At 44.5% G+C, this 17,624-nt stretch overlaps 1 protein-coding gene across 1 annotated transcript in view; it reads left to right on the top strand.

Moving 5' to 3' along the window:
- Nucleotides 1-17,624, top strand: part of LOC135216548 (uncharacterized) — a 260,185-nt gene that overhangs the window by 43,846 nt on the left and 198,715 nt on the right. Inside the window, exon 3 of the mRNA XM_064251923.1 lies at nt 9,362-9,490. Coding sequence (XP_064107993.1) covers nt 9,485-9,490 — 6 coding nt within the window. The 5' untranslated portion in view covers nt 9,362-9,484. The remainder of the gene's footprint in view (nt 1-9,361; nt 9,491-17,624) is intronic.

Below are 17,624 nucleotides of genomic sequence, written 5' to 3'. Positions count from 1 at the left end.
GTACTTAAAATTAACTTATATTAGACATGGTGATACATAATAGTGTAATGGCAAAAACAATATAGAATGATTCACTTAATTAAGATATTTACAAAATATACAAACTCATTGTGTTCTACCCTAGCATAAAAATAAGGGTAGAAACACTGAAGTACATTATATGTACATAACGTGGATGTCCCTAGCAAAAAAATAAGGGACAATCCACCAATATATTCTCTAGCGGCTAAGGCTAGAGTATCCCGAGTAGCATGGCAATAGGGTGAGGCATGTTGGACGAGGTAGGTAGAAAGGAGACCTGGATCTATACTACAACTACTGTGCAGTATCAGGAGAAACAATGTTTCCCGCTGCTACTGCAGAAAATTTTAAAGATTCCAAGGACTTCAGGTAATGATGTTTAAAGACTGTCGGTGATTTCCATCTAGTATACTTTTTAAGATCCTCAAAGTTCATATGTTGGAAGTAATTAATTGAGGTGGCTACTCCTCTGATGTCATGTGCTTTTGGAAATGAATCAGGGTTGGCTTGTTTAATGAAGTAAAGGATCTGTTGTCTGATTCCTTTCACTGATAAAGTGCCACCTTTTTCTCTCATAAAGAGAGAACCTGAGGATCTAGAGGATGTACGAGATAGAAAGGCTCTTAAAGTAGATACTGGGCAGAGAGAAGGATCTTGCGGAAGTGGGATGACTTTCCAAGGAGCCCACCTTGCAAGAGGATCCTCATTTTTTGCTAAAAAGCTACGATCCGGGGAAAGTAGAACTTCTCCTGAGGGGAGAAATTCCACATGACCCGCATCTCTGGATAGAGCCGACAGTTCTGAAATTCTGGCTCCTGAAGCCAGGCTTAACAAAAATAATGTCTTTCTAAGGAGCATCATGAGTGTGCAAGACGAGTTGTCAGTATCTGAGGCTAGTTTGAGGACATCATTTAAGAACCATGAAACTGCAGTAGGCCTTTGAGAAGGTCTGAGTCTAGCACAGGCTTTGGGAATAGACGTAAAGTAAGATTCTGTTAGGTCTATTTGGAAACCCAACTGAAAGATTTTCTTCAAAGCCGATTTATTAGTAGTAATAGTGCTAGCTGCTAAACCTTTTTCAAACAAGGACCTGAAAAAGGATATAGCTAAATTAACTGTCATGGTTGTAGTGTTTGATTCATTCAGGAAGGATGCTAATTTTTTAACAGCTGAGTCATATTGCCTAATAGTTGACTCTCTTTTGTCTGATTCTAGAAAGAGGATGTTTTGTGGATCAATATTAGCATCTTTTTTAGCTGCAAACTTCATGAAGTCCATAAAGTTAGGGTCTGGAGAATTCCTGAGGAAGCGAACACAGTCCTCATTTGTACTGATTGCGACAACTTGAGATTGGGAATCCGTTGAGGTCGGAGACCCAATTCCAGAAGCAGCGGATACCAGTTGCTTTTTGGCCAGTCTGGAGCAATCAGAGCTACTAGTCCCTTGAAATTCCTCAGCTTGCTCAAGACTTTCAAAAGAAGATTCACTGGAGGAAATATATAGATTTTCCTCCATTGATTCCAATCTAACGACAGGGCGTCCGTGGCATAGGCCAGAGGGTCCAGGTTGGGGGCCACATAGCAAGGGAGCTTGTGGTTCGCTTGTGAGGCGAAGAGATCTACTTGTAGGCCTGGGACTCTCCGGCATATCCACTGGAATGACCTGTCGTCTAGGGACCATTCTGATTCCAGAGGGACTGACCGGGACAAATCGTCTGCTTCTTCACATTTCTTACCCCTGCCAGGTGAGTGGCGGACAGATGCCATCTGTGTTTGTCTGCTAGAGCAAAGATGGCTATCATGACATGATTCACGTGTTTGGATTTGGACCCTCCTCTGTTGATGCAATGTACTACCACTGCACTGTCCAAAACTAGTCTTAGATGAGACTTCTTCGGGGGAAGGAGTCTCTTCAGAGTAAGAAATACTGCCATTGCTTCCAGGACGTTTATGTGGAGCTGGCGGAACTGAACTGACCAAGTCCCCTGAACTTGTTTGAATTGAGAATATCCCCCCCAACCGGACAGGGAGGCATCCGTGTGAATGGTTAACACTGGAAGGGGATATTGAAGGGGTACTAATTTGGCAAGATTCTTCACTTTTGTCCATGGACGGAGCTGATTGCGAAGGATCTGTGGAATTACTGACAACTTGTCTCGAGATTTGACGTTTGCTCTCGATCGCCAAACTCGATTTATATCTTTCAGCCTTGCTTTCAGGAGGATGTCTGTCACTGAGGCAAACTGAAGAGAACTCAGGATTCTTTCCTGGTTTCTCCTTGATGTTTGTTTGCATTTGAGAAATTGTTTCACAGACTTGGCTATTTCTTTTCTTTTGACCACTGGAATTGACAGATTGTGGGAAGACAAATCCCATTGGATTCCTAGCCACTGAAAACGAGACTCCGGAGTGAGTCTGGATTTCGTTTTGTTTATCTGGAACCCCAGATGCCTTCCAGAAATTGAACTACCTTCTTCGTGGCTTTGAGACATTCCTCGACCGTTGGTGCCCAGATCAACCAATCGTCGAGGTATGCTGCTACCATTATCCCCTGAGTTCTCAACTGTTGAACTACCACTTCTGCTATTTTCGTGAATACCCTGGGCGCTACATTCAGACCGAAGGGCATCACTTTGAATGAGAACCTCTGATTTCCTAGTTTGAAGCCTAGGAATTGACGGAAGTGTCTGGCTATAGGGATATGATAGTATGCGTCTGTAAGATCGATAGAGGTTGTGACGGCCCCACGGGGAAGTAAGGTCCGTACCTGCGCGATGGTGAGCATTTTGAACTTGTCGCAACGAATGAAAGAGTTTAGCTTTGACAAGTCTAAGATTACCCTTCTTTTTGTTGAGCCTTTCTTTGGCACGCTGAATAAGCGACCTTGAAATTTTAGATGCTTGACTCTCGCAATAGCTCCTTTCTGAAGGAGTTCCTCCGCATAATCTGTCAATTCCTTTGATGGTACTTGATAGAATGATTTGATTGGAGGAGGATCTTTGATCCAACTCCAACCCAATCCTTTGGACACGATGCTCTGTGCCCATTTGCTGAACCCCCACCTGTGACGGAAGAGGAACAGCCTCCCTCCTACCTTTCATTCGTTGCGACAAGTTCAAAATGCTCACCATCGCGCAGGTACGGACCTTACTTCCCCGTGGGGCCGTCACAACCTCTATCGATCTTACAGACGCATACTATCATATCCCTATAGCCAGACACTTCCGTCAATTCCTAGGCTTCAAACTAGGAAATCAGAGGTTCTCATTCTGATGCCGAACTCGTCTACCCTTCCTGCCTTTACCCCGAACAACCCTTGGAGGGTGGCTTCTTATGCTCCTTATGTGGACAGCATGCTGACGATCGAGGGCTGCAGAACTCGAAGGTTTGAGGACTTCCAGTTCCATCCGCAAGGATTACAGCCCCCTTTCATAGGCTATGTCCGGTTCACAGAAGCAGCTTTGAGAAGGGAAGACAAGGTCCCCAAAGAGACGGTAATTCTCTCCCGGGATCAGGCGCAGCAGGCATGGTTGCGTAACCTGGAGGAGTGGCAGTGTATCAACACCAAGGTCACTGCATTTAAGAGCCCGTGGACGAGGATACACCCATCCCGTTCACATCGAAGGTGGCAGAATTGACGTTGCAAGCTGCGATGAAGGACGAACCCATGCCCCAGCTCCGGGAGACAGAACCAACTTCCCTCCTGCTCCCTGGAACTGATGATCACTGGGTAGATCTTCCGGCCACCTTTTCAGTGGGTAAGCTGAAGCCGGACTGCGCCATCACTCTATTCAGCGAGAGATTGCCCAGACTGTCAGACAACCTCATCCAGACTGAGTATGACGCCAGGATGAGGCTGTGCAGGTCCTTCAATTCGCTAGTTATGACGGAAGTATCGGCTCTAATCTACGGAGAAGAGCCGTTATTCAAGATCATTGCCAAATCACTTTTGTACTCGATGCAATGTGACTTGTATGATTTCGTCATAGCTAGACGAAATTGTAGGAAACATGTACTGGTGGAGGCCATGATCCGCCATGAGCCTAACAAGCTTTTAGCCTCATCCATTTGGGGCTCTGACCTCTTTTCAGCCTCTGTAGTGAACGAAGTTCACTGCGAGGCAGTCAGATTCAATCAGAGTCTAAGGGTTCGCTTGGGGACTGGTCACCAAACGCAAACGGGAGTCCGCTGGATCGAATCCCAAATCGAAAAAGAAGCCTAGGAAATTCCAGCCTTTCCAGGCTCCTCAACAGCAGACTCTAGTACAAGCGGTTCCGGTATCACAAGTACCGCAACCTTCAACTTCTAAGTCGCAGCCACAACAGCAGTTTGTGCTGACAGTACAGTGTGACCTTTACGACTTTGTTACAGCTAGGCGCAACTGCAGGAAGCCACAATCAGGCACGAGCCAAACAAACTGCTCGCGTCTTCCATCTGGGGCGCTGACCTCTTCCCCGAATCTGTGGTGAATGAGGTTCAGCATGAAGCGACCAGGCTGAATCAGAGCCTTAAGGTCCGCTGGGGACTTTCTGGCAAGAGGAAGCCAGAAGTTACCCCCTCAACGGTGAAGAAGCTGAAGAAGCCCAGGAAGTTCCCACCTTTCCAGGCTGCTCAGCAACAGCAAGTGGTTCAGGCGGTTCCCATGCCCCAAGTGGTTCAACCATCAACGTCAAAGAACCAAACCCAGCCTATTCTCCTGCTGACGTCCCAAAACCAACCCTCGACCTCCTATGCTGTGTCTCCGGCCTTTAATCATGTTTTTGAAGGTCAGGCATTCCAAGCCTTCAACAGGTTTGGAAGGGGAAGTAGAGCTAGAGGTGCATTTCGCCAGAGGGGTGGTGGAAGGACACCTAGCAGAGGGAAACACTTCCGAGGAGGACGCGGAGCACGTCCTGCCCAAAATCAGTGAGGACCCTCAGGTAGGAGGGAGGCTGTTCCTCTATCGGCACAGATGGGGATTCAGCAGTTGGGCACAGATCATTGTGTCCAAAGGGCTGGGATGGAGTTGGATCAAAGGTCCTCCTCCATCCAAAACATTCCTTCAAGTACCAACAAAGGAATTGACAGAGTATGCACAAGAACTACTTCAGAAAGGAGTAGTATCAAGAGTCAAACATTTAAAGTTTCAAGGATGCTTGTTCAGCGTGCCAAAGAAAGGCTCAACAAAACGAAGAATAATCTTAGACTTGTCCCGTCTAAACTTATTCATTCGTTGCGACAAGTTCAAAATGCTGACTATCTCGCAGGTGCGGACCTTACTTCCCCGTGGGGCCGTCACCACCTCTATCGATCTTACAGACGCATACTATCATATCCCAGTTGCGAGACACTTCCGCCCATATCTAGGCTTCAGGTTGGGAAACCAGGCATTCTCCTTCAAAGTGATGCCCTTTGGGTTGAACGTAGCCCCCAGGGTATTCACGAAAATTGCGGAATCAGTAGTCCAACAACTGAGATCCCAAGGGATAATGGTAGTAGCGTATCTGGACGATTGGCTCATTTGGGCAACAACTGTCGAAGAATGCCTCAAGGCCACGAACAAAGTAATATAGTTTCTGGAACATCTAGGGTTCCAAATAAACAAGGTCAAATCCAAGCTTACGCCGGAATCTCGTTTTCAGTGGCTCGGCATTCAGTGGGACCTGAACTCCCACACTCTGTCAGTTCCGTTGGTCAAAAGGAAAGAAATAGCCAAGTCAATAAGGCAATTCCTCAAATGCAAACAGACATCAAGGAGAAACCAGGAAAGGATCCTAGGTTCCCTCCAGTTTGTGTCAGTCACAGATGTTCTGCTGAAAGCAAGGTTGAAGGATATAAATCGAGTTTGGCGCTCAAGAGCAAACATCAAATCTTGAGACAAGTTGTCAGGCATCCCTCCGATTTGCAAACGTCTCCGCCCCTGGGCGAAGGCCAAAAATCTGTCCAAATCAGTTCCTCTCCAATTCCCTCCTCCGGCGTTGGTTATCCACACGGACGCCTCTTTGAGCGGGTGGGGAGGATATTCCCAATTCAAGAAAGTTCAAGGGACTTGGTCGCCTCAGTTCCGCCGGCTTCACATAAACGTCCTGGAAGCCATGGCAGTATTCCTCATACTAAAAAGGCTTCTACCAGCCAAGAATTCCCATATCAAACTGGTGTTGGACAGCGCAGTAGTAGTACACTGCATCAATAGGGGAGGTTCCAAGTCAAGGCATGTGAACCATGTCATGATAGCCGTTTTCTCTCTGGCAGCCGAGTACAAATGGCATCTATCCTCCACTCATCTGGCGGGAGTAAGGAACATGATAGCAGACGCTCTGTCTTGCTCAGTTCCTTTAGAATCGGAGTGGTCCCTGGACAGGCGCTCATTCCAGTGGGTATGCCAAAAGGTCCCAGGCCTCCAGGTGGATCTTTTCGCGTCACAATCCAACCACAAGCTCCCTTGCTATGTGGCCCCCAACCTGGACCCTCTGGCCCATGCCACAGACGCCATGTCCATAGATTGGAATCAATGGAGAAAGATATACATCTTCCCTCCAGTGAATCTTCTATTGAAAGTCCTGAACAAGCTCAGGTCGTTCAAGGGACAAGTGGCTCTAGTAGCCCCGGATTGGCCCAAGAGCAATTGGCACCCTCTTCTTCTGGAATTGGGTCTCCGGCCTCAAAGGATTCCGAACCCCAAACTGTCTCAGTCAGTACAAATGAGGACTGTGTTCGCTTCCTCAGGAATTCTCAAAAGGGAATCAACATTGCGCCAATATGACGCAGCAGTTTAAAAAACTGGCAAATTTCCTGAAGGAAACGGATTCTCGAACCATGACAGTTAATTTAGCTATATCCTTTTTCAGATCCCTGTTTGAAAAAGGTCTAGCAGCTAGTACTATTACAACCAATAAGTCAGCCTTAAAGAAAATCTTCCAGTTTGGCTTTAAGATAGACTTAACAGACTCTCACTTTTCGTCTATCCCCAAAGCTTGTGCTAGGCTCAGACCTGCAGAAAGGCCTAGTTCAATTTCATGGTTCTTGAATGACGTTCTCAAACTGGCTTCAGATACTGACAACGATTCATGCAATTATATGATGATATTAAGGAAAACATTATTCTTACTAAGTCTGGCCTCAGGAGCCAGGATATCTGAACTGTCGGCTCTTTCCAGAGACTCTGGACATGCAGAATTTCTCCCTTCAGGAGAAGTTCTATTATCTCCAGATTGCAGTTTTTTGGCTAAAAACGAGGATCCCTTGATGAGATGGGCCCTTTGGAAGGTCCTCCCTCTTCCTCAAGACCCTTCTCTATGTCCGGTGAGGACCTTACGAGTCTTATCTGTCCAGAACATCCTCTAGGTCCTCAGGTCCCCTTTTTATAAGGGAAAAAGGTGGCACTATTTCCTTAAAAGGGATCAGGCAATAGATCCTATATTCTATTAAACAAGCCAACCCTGATTCATTCCCTAAAGCCCATGACATCAGGGCAGTAGCCACCTCAATTAATTACTTCCAGCACATGAATTTCGATGATTTAAGAAAGTACACTGGCTGGAAATCGCCGACAGTTTTCAAACGTCACTACCTGAAATCCTTGGAATCTCTTAAATTTCCGGCAGTGGCACCAGGAAACAGTTTCCCCTGACACTGTCTAGTAGTTGTAGTCGAAGATCCAGATCTCCTTTCTACCTGCCTCACTAATATTTTCCTTTAATCCTACCATCAGGTTCAATCCTGTTTGAGCCTTAGCTGCCTAAAAGGCTATGTATTGTGATGTGTCCCTTATTTTTATGCTAGGGTCACTCACACCTGTAAATAGTTTGCCAAATTAGGCTATTTTGTGATGATCTCCCTTATTTTTATGCTAGGGAGACTCACTTGTGTATACTAATATCTAATAATTTCTAGTTTTAAGTTATCATAAGTTAGCCTAAGTGTAATTTTAAGTCCTTCTATGTATTTTAAGGCTAACGCATATTACTTTGTACTAGTTTAAGATTAAGTATGATAACTTTGTAAATAATTGGAAAACTAGATTATAATTAATTTTGTTTTACTTTTGTGTTTTCTTGAGACCTTCTACCCTTTTTCTTTTTCCAAGCTTGTGCTAATTCTCTGGTACTATTTCACGAAGCGACACAGACTGAGCCCAGAAAAGGGATTTTGACAAAGGAAAAATCTATTCCGTGTTGCCCAGTGAAATCCCCCCCTGTTTCTCTCCCACCCTTGTGCCCAAGCTTGGTTTTCTAATGTCAAGGATGACCACGAGAGGCGCTGTTGTCGGCGTGGGTGGATGAGTAGTAGTAGTTGCTGGCGCGGGCTGTACACCAGCTCTCTCTGGGAGGGGGATTTTGGTGGAGGAGAATTCTAAATGACAAGAGGTCCGTGGTAGTGGTCTCACTCGCCCTAGTACCATACCGACACCCTTTTTTTATTTAGGGTGAGCGAGTCAGTATACTCTGACATCCCCCTCTTTTATTTTTCTCTGGTAATGTTAGTATCATTTACCTAGAAATATGAACTGAAGGGATATATTTCACTGGGCGACACGGACCCTTGCCCAGAAATAGATTTTTCCTTCGTCAAAATCCCTTTTTATGATGTAATTGATAAAAAAAATAAAACAGGAATTTCTGGATATTTCTCATAGAAAAATACCGCAAATAGGCGAAATTTCTGTGAAGAATGGGGGAAATGTTCCCGAGAGAAATCCACGAATCCGGAGAACGCAAATACTAGGGGTGTCCACTGTATTACAAAAATTCTTACAGCACCTACTGCAAGTTGAAAGGGGGTCAGTCAGAGAAAGAGCTAAAAACATGGAACATGGAAATCCTTGGATTCCCGAACACAAGCGTTGACAGGTCCTAGTCTTCTTGGCTGAATCCATGATAACACACTCAGAAGCATAAATAAAGCATGGGCAAAACAAAGAAACCGACTTGAGCAGGAGGAAAGCAAATGCGAACATCCAAACTCCAAGGCGGTCGAAGAAAGACTAAATGCGTCACGGGATACAGACGTGATCGGTGACCAGTCTTTACGTTACCTTGTATATGCATTGTTGCCAAATGCCACAGATTCCTTGCATTACAATCTTTGATTGTTTTTAACCGGTTTCCAGCTGGCGCTAGAAGATTATCTTATTGTTAAAGTGAAGGTTTGTTCTGCATATGAATAATTCAGACTTAACAGCATTGTACCCATAAAATTTTTTTTGTATATAGAGAAATTACTGCCTCATTTGGCTATATAGAAGTTACTGTTTCATTTTAGTAAACTCTTCTGTCAGGCATTGACTACAATATAGGCTGTGTAACTTTTACCTGTATTTTAATGTTACAATAATTAGCCTAAAAAGCTAACTTTTGTTGCAGGCATTAGAATTGAGTCCACAGGAGTCTGAAGCAGCATGGAAGACACTTGAAGTTATATTGAGTTCATCTCATTTAGAGGCACTTGTCCAAAAAGGATGGGTATGTTTGTTGGATTCATGTTTTATGGAGGTAAGTTATTTCACATTTAGATTAATATATGACTTCATATACAAGCAAACTTCTTAGAGAGTTATTCATGAAAGTGTTATGTCTTCTTTCAGATGGGAAAATCATCTGTTCATACAATTTTACCTGTCTTATTTGAACCCCATTTCATGACCAACAGTATCACAAGCTATGCTCATTTCTTCTCAGTCATTTGTGGAACTAAAGATGGTACTCTCATTTTGTATTATACAGACAGTCAATCATTTGTAATGTATGATTATTGTTTGAAACTGTTAATTACAGTTTGGTTTTAATTGGACAGTTTATGTATAAAGGTATTTCTGTTGTTGTGGGTTATTAAGGAAGAGGTGTAAATGACCGTTTATGACTAGTTGAGTTTGTATATTACTTGTTGTTGATTGTCAATGATTATTTAAGATGTTCTCTTGGAGAGTGGGGAGTATGTGTAGTTAGTTGAAGTCAAGCCCTGTAGGAGATTATTACCTCTCCACAAAAGGATCGTTGTGTGTCTGTATCCATTATATATACAGTGGTCCCCCCGTATTCGCGGGGGATGCGTACCAGACCCCCCCGCGAATAGTTAGAATCCGCGAATGTTTGTAACCCCCTCCAAAAATACTCAGAAAACTTAGCTATCCTTAACATGCAAACACCAAAGTAGCTAAAAGGACCACTCTTCATCAAATATACATAAAACATCCTATTATGGTTCATATTAATCTTTGAAATATTATTAATACTGTTTTAAAGTAAATCTTACATTTTATGGTTATTCATAAATACGTACATACGTATTATGTACGTACTGCATGACTTAGTTACGTAGGTGAAAATAATTCAGTCCCCCCATAAGTATTCAGTCATGCACGTTTTCTTTCATACTGTTACTATTTGAGACATCCATTTTCTTTTTACAAGGGAAACAAATGTATGTGAAATCAGAAGCGATAGAGAGAAAGAACAAAATTTGTATGAACATTAAACAATTGTTTTACGCTAGTACAACATATGTAAACCGGGTACTCACCAGTGATGAATGTTGATTAAAGATGATGATGATGAATTAGCCGTGCAGTCCCATGAATGACGATGAAGATATGACTGCACAGCTAAGCAGAGGAGTTACATATCCTCTGAGGGCGCCTCTTCACCTTCAGGAGGCGCTTCGGGAGGCAGTGACTCAGGCGATTTGGGAGGCACTTCTTCAGGCGATTCAAGAGGCACTACTTCAGGCGATTTGGGAGGCTTTGGAGGGTCTTTCTTCGTTCGTGTGATGAACATTGTGATTGGCAACTGCTGCCGTTGCTTCTTCATGGTGGTGAGAGCTTGATTATAGGGCTCCAGTGCTGTGTCTAGAATATTAGAAAACTTCAAGGAGCGCTCCATGTAAGGATCCCATGTTGCGACAAACTCCTGGAGGTCGTTTACCATTTTTTTAACTTGGGACAGGCGTTCCAAAGTCAGGCCCTCCTCCTCCTCCTCCTCCTCATCCTCTCCTGAACCTGGAGTGTCTTCTTCCTCGCTGGCAGACTTCGTCAGCTCTTCCAAGTCCTGGTCGGTAAGGGGGTCAGAGTGGGCATCAATGAGGGTGCCGACTTCTTCCTCGGTGATATCGTCAAAGCCCTCACCACCAAGAATTTTTGCCAGCTGGACTGCCTTATTAATGGCTGAATGCTGGATTTCCTGGGGAGAAAAGCCTGTATAATTATGGACACAGTCTGGCCACAACTTACTCCAGCAGGCATTCAGTGTCTCCTTCTTCATGTCCTTCAACGACCGGTCAATGACAGACAGACACGTGGCAATCGTGAATTTACGCCAATAATCTTTCAGCGTAAATTCACTGTCACGGTCCATTGCATCAACAAGGTGCTGGAGGGAGTTCCCGGTGTAGAGTGCCTTGAAGGCACGGATGACGCCCTGATCCATAGGCTGGAGGAGAGAGGTGGTGTTGGGAGGAAGGAACTCAAGCTGGACTCCTTTGGAATAAAGATCGAGAGGGTGGCCACCAGCGTTGTCCATTATCAGCAAGACCTTGAAGTTGATGTCCAAATCGGCCAGGTATTGCCTAACTTGAGGAATGAAACTCTGGTGAAACCAGTACTCCGTCAGGACTTTGGTGATCCAGGCCTTGGGATTATGCATCCAGAAGACGGGCAGTAACGCCTTGTTCTTGTTCTTGAGTGCCCTGGGATTTGCAGCCTTGTAAATGAGGCCTGGTTTCAGCATGAAACCAGCCGCATTCCCGCACATCAGGAGGGTCACCCTGTCCTTTTGTGCCTTGAATCCGGAGGCTTTAGCTTCATCCTTCATAAGGTACGTCCGGGACGGCATTTTCTTCCAGAACAGGCCAGTTTCGTCCATATTGAACACCTGTTCTGGGCGATATCCTTTCTCCTGGATTATTTTCATGAAGGCCTGCGGATATTTTGCGGCTGCCTCTTTGTCTGCAGATGCAGCTTCCCCATGTAGGGAAACAGACTTTAGATGGAACCTTTTCTGGAACCGGTGGAACCATCCTTTGCTAGCCTGAAATCCTTGGGAGCTGAGGACGGTCCCGGTTGTGGTTCTTCTTCTTCGTCTTCCTCTTCAGGAGCTGGTTCTCCAAAGCCCAAGAATTCCAACGTCCCTTCTTCATCGCCTTCCAGTGCCTCCACATCTTCGGCTTCGGCTTCCTCTTGTGAAGCAGTAGGAGTTGATAGCTGCTGGTAGATCTGTCGTGCTTTTTGGCGTATGATGTTGGAGTCAAGGGGCACGTTCTTCCTGCAGTCCTTTATCCAGAACGCGAGTGCAGATTCCATTTTCACAATGGTTTTGTCTCTCACTGTGGACACAGGCTTTGCGGTGCCATAGAATGTCATACTAACACTTTTTCTTATTTCATTTTCTTTTTTCTTTATATATCTAACTGTGCTCTCATTCACTTTGAAATGGCGGCCGACTGCAGCGTAACTTTTTCCCTCCTTCAACATATCGAGAAGTTTCACCTTCTCGTCAAGCTTCATTACGGTCTTCTTTCTTTTAACTTCTTGGCCAGAAGCCTTAGAAGGAGCAGGGCGCTTTTTAGGGGCCATTTTCGGTACGATGCACACAGATATTTGCTGATACGCACAAGAGCTTTGCTTTAACGTTCGCGTATACCCGTAAGTTTCTGCGCAGTGAGGCTGCTGGGTACTAGATGCGCGATACCCACAATTCCATCTCCGCGAAATGGGGCCAGGGTTCAACCAATCAACACCAAGTGTACAACCAATGAGCGACAAGGAAAATGAATGCTGCTCCTGGATTGGCTGCTGTGCAGACAACAGCCAATAGCGTTTTAAATATCATTTCGTTTGGGTACTGCTCAAAGAAGGCGTCACGGCATCATAAGATTTGTTTATCTGCGGAAAGTTGGCTTGGGTAGAGCATCTTTTAAGAAAACCCGACTTTGTTACCGACATTTTGCTGTGTTTACATGAAAGTATTACAGAACTGTAATATTTGAAAATTAATAAAGCTTTTTTCATCATAAAAATTTATTTTGTCACGAAAATATACTCATTATGTACGTATGAAAAATACACGTACATGTACGTACTGCATGCCGCAGACAGAAAAATACGTACCCTGCTACAAATATGTATATAATCATTGTCTTACGTACTTTAGATATGGTCTGCATACTTTTATTATCATCCTAAAACAATTTATGTACGTACGTACATACATATCATAATTAGAAATCATCTTAAAAAATTTCATAAAATGTACTGCCTGCACAATGCGTACCCAATTGACCCAATACGTATTTATGTAAGTTCAATGGCAGTGTTGCTAAACTACAGCATTTCACGCTAGATCTGGAGTTTTCAGATTTAATCTAGCACTATTGTTTTCCAATTTGTGCGGTTGCGCAATCCTAGAGATTTTTATGATTATCTAACGTGAAATTTGGCGTGTTATCGAAGGTAATGAACAAATTATTAATAATATATTAACACAGTGGTGCTTAAAAATCTGCCCTGACGCCAATTTTACAAAAACAACAACTGTCACATGTGTGACACCTTTGAATGTCTTTGAGACAAACCCTAAGGCTATAATTATAAGATTAGTATAGGGGTTGTTTTTCATTTCCAGGTACTGCTTAAATCTCCTTCCTACATCTGCCCTGCCCTTGATCTCTCTCTCTTTTCTACATCTTACAGTTATCCAAGCGAGAGTTTTTTTTTTTATGGGATAACATAGGCCCTCCAATTGCTTTTTCATCTGGAAAATATTTATTTTGTATACAATTTCCTTTCTCGGCTGTGAAGTTGATGTCTATCCGTGGCTGTGAGATGACCAGGAATGACATGTAAGTCAGTGTCAAAGTAACTCTACACTTCAGTCAGACCAAAACTTTGTTGCCATATCGTATTCAAGCAATACATATTCTGTTATTGTTTCCTATCTATCATTTTGTGTGTGTGTGTGTGAGAGAGAGAGAGAGAGAGAGAGAGAGAGAGAGAGAGAGAGAGAGAGAGAGAGGAGAGAGAGAGAGAGAGAGAGATGGCTGTACGTATACGATTGTTTATTTTCTCAGTTGCCAAACTCACTCTGTTATGCTTTATTTCATATTATGTTGCTCACCAATTTATACCTACGATATTTTTATTCAATTCATTACATCAAGATTTATAAGGAATGTCTAATAAACAGAATAACCATATCATTATGAAATGTCCTTGAACGAATAGTAAACACATAAAAATTCGCATCCGCGAATAGCCGGGGATGACCGCGAATAATTATGTATATGTTCCACAGAGAAACCTGCGAATGGGCGAGTCCTTCCGCGAATAATTTCTAGATAGGTTCCAAAGAAAAATCCGCGAATCAGTGAGTCCGCGAATCCGGAGAACGCGAATACGGGGGGTCCACTGTATATCATTTTTTAAGTAAAGAAGAAAAAACCAAGTCTGTGTTTCTTTACTGCCACAAGCTATCTAGGCAGTATGGAGAGTAACTTCGACTTGAAACTGATCCCTGAGTATGATGGCAGAAACGCACAATGTGTTATGGAGCGGCTGGAGAAGTTGGAGCTGGTTTGCAAGCTTTGGAAAGTTGATGACGCGGCCAGTGTGATTCCTCTGCGGCTTACAGGTGGTGCCTTTGCAGTGTACTTACAGTTACCCACACCAGATAGGAAGAAGGTTGACAAGGTGAAAGAAGCATTGTTGGCTGCGTTTGCTGTTGATCCCTATGTAGCCTATGAACAGTTTGTCAGTAGGAAGTTGCACAGTGGAGAGGCACCGGATGTCTACATAGCTGAGCTACGTCTACTCGGATCCCTGTTTGGAGGAATTTCTGAAAAAGCTCTTGCATGTGCTTTTGTAGCTGGACTTCCAGAGAGAGTTCGTCAGCTGTTGAGAGCCGGGTCTCGCATGGAGGCCCTCGATCTGGAACAGATTTTGGCTCGGGCAGGGGCAGTTCTGCAAGATGACCTTCCTTCTGTTTCAGTGAAAACATGTTTTGGCGCCACAGGAAGCTTGGGTTCTGTGCCAGTAGAAACAACAGTTCAGAAATGTCATGTATGCCTTGGACCAAATCACTTTGCCAGGGACTGTCTTGCTCGCAACAGAGTAAATGGTCGATTTCGGAGAAGGGTAAAGTGCTATCGGTGTGGTGGAATGGGGCACATTGCGTCAGCTTGTCCGGGAAACGAGCAAGGAGAGGAGGCATCAGCGCCAGCCTCCTCTCCCCAAACCCACCGAGTAAGGTGCTGCCAAGTACTGTTTTGAGTGTAGAGGGTCTTCAGTGTTGCGTGTTAGTAGACACTGGGTGTTCTCAAAGCATCGCTCATGTCTCATGCTGTAAGGCATGGAACAAGTGTGCAGTTAGCATGATAACTGTGAGTGGGCAAGAATGGGTGTGTGAAGGAATGGGCGTCGTGCACTTGCAGCTCAGTAATGGAGCTACTGCCAGCATTTCTGTATGTGTAACTACTCTAATGCCCCTCGGTTTTAAATTTCTTCTCGGCATGGATGGTGTGAGGGCTCTAGGAGGAGTCACTGTCGATACCCAGGGTGGTGTAAGATTTGGAATGGAAGACGCTCTTTTTTTCTGCAGCTGCTGATGTGAAGGTGGGGGTGGATGAGCGTGATTTTAGTGCAATTTATGATCCTGTGATTAAATGTTGGACAGCTACATGGAAATGGTCTGAGGGCAAGGAGCCTGGCGTCCTGGAGAATGGAGTAAAGGCATATTCTGTACCTCAGGAGGCAAAGGACCTGTATGAATCAGAGCTACAAAGATGGGTGAATGATGGCTGGCTGCTTCCTTATGATGAGAATAAATATGGACCAGCTAAGGGGCTTATTCCCCTCATGGCTGTTGTACAGCAAAATAAAAAGAAGGTGCGGCCTGTACTGGACTTCAGAGAACTGAATACGTACATTGATGCATTTACAGCAGACTCGGATGTGTGCTCAGACAAACTACGTGAGTGGCGCAGGCAAGGAGTGAATGTATCTGTAGTAGACTTGGCTAAAGCTTACCTGCAAATAAGAATCCATGAGTCTCTGTGGCCATACCAGACTGTATATTTCAAAGGCCAGAGGTATTGCCTGACTCGACTGGGGTTTGGCTTGAATATTGCTCTGATGGTAATGAAATCTGTTTTAAACTGTGTTCTCCTTCAGGACCCAATTGTAAGAAAAGGAACATCAGCTTATATTGATGACATCTTGGTGAATGAAGATATTGTTAAGGCCAGCCGTGTAGAGGAGCATCTTAGAAATTTTGGGCTAGTAAGTAAGCCACACCAAAGACTTGCTGAAGGGACTCGAGCATTGGGCCTGAGAGTTTGGGGGGAGCAGGAGAGTCTTTTTTGGAAAAGGGACAATGACCTGGGCGATGCACCAAGACAATTGACTCGGCGAGCAGTGTTCTCATACTGTGGTAGACTGTTGGGCCATTACCCTGTTTGTGGATGGCTGCGAGTGGCGGTAGCATTCATCAAGAGAAGAGTCAATAAAGTCACTGAAGGATGGGACGACGTCATTAATGATGATTACATCAAAATGTGTTTGCAGGAACCCCTGGAGAAGGTTAAGAAGGATGACCCTGTGAGAGGACAGTGGAATGTCACCGGTGACAAATTCAAGATCTGGGTGGATGCTAGTTCTCTTGTGCTTGGTGTTGCAGTGGAAGTAAATGGTTCCATTGTGGAAGATGCCAGCTGGTTGCGGAAAGACGACTCTTGCCACATCAATATGGCTGAGCTAGATGCAGTCATTAAAGGATTGAATCTTGCACTGGCTTGGAAGATACAAAAGATGGAATTAATGACTGACTCATCTACTGTGCATAGATGGATTTCAGATGGACTTTTAGGAAAAAGCAGATTGAAGACTAAGGCTGCAAGTGAAATGCTCATCAGAAGAAGACTAGGAATAGTCTTGTCATTGATAGAAGAGTGTGACCTCCAGCTGTCTATTACACTTGTGTCTTCTGCCAATAATAAAGCGGACAGTTTGACACGTATACCTCAGCGCTGGCTGAGGGACCTTGGTTCATGTCACCAAGATGCAAAACTTGTGTGTGCTTCTGTTGTCCCTGCCATTAGTGATGGAATTAAGGAGATCCATCATGCTGCTGGTCACCCAGGTGTGAGAAGAACTCTCTATTTTGTGAAGAAAGTCCATCCAGGAGTTACCAGGCGGCAAGTACAGGCTGTTGTCAAATGCTGTGAGGCATGCCAGTCAATAGACCCGGCCCCAGTGAAGTGGCAGAAGGGTAGTCTGGAAGTGGATAGAGTGTGGCAGAGAGTTGGCATGGATATTACTCACTATGATGGACGGCCGTATCTTACTCTCATTGATTGTGGACCATCTCGATTTGCCATCTGGCGTCGGCTCCATTTTCAGACCAGTGAGAGCATCATCGGGCAACTTGAGACAGTGTTCTATGAACGAGGAGCGCCGGAGGAACTGTTAACTGACAATGACACTGCTTTTCGCAGCAAACTATTTGCTGACTTTGCAAAAAAGTGGTGCGTGCATCTTAATTTTAGATGTTCTTATGTTCCATCAGGAAATGGTATAGCTGAGAGATGCCATCGAACTGTTAAAGTCATTGCTGCAAGGAAAGGCTGTAGCATTGCAGAGGC

Source organism: Macrobrachium nipponense, chromosome 6, assembly GCF_015104395.2.
Source record: "Macrobrachium nipponense isolate FS-2020 chromosome 6, ASM1510439v2, whole genome shotgun sequence".
In the NCBI taxonomy this organism is placed as follows: Eukaryota; Metazoa; Arthropoda; class Malacostraca; order Decapoda; family Palaemonidae; genus Macrobrachium; species Macrobrachium nipponense.
Note: the sequence above shows the minus strand (reverse complement) of the source record. Positions and strands in the feature narration are given on the sequence as shown.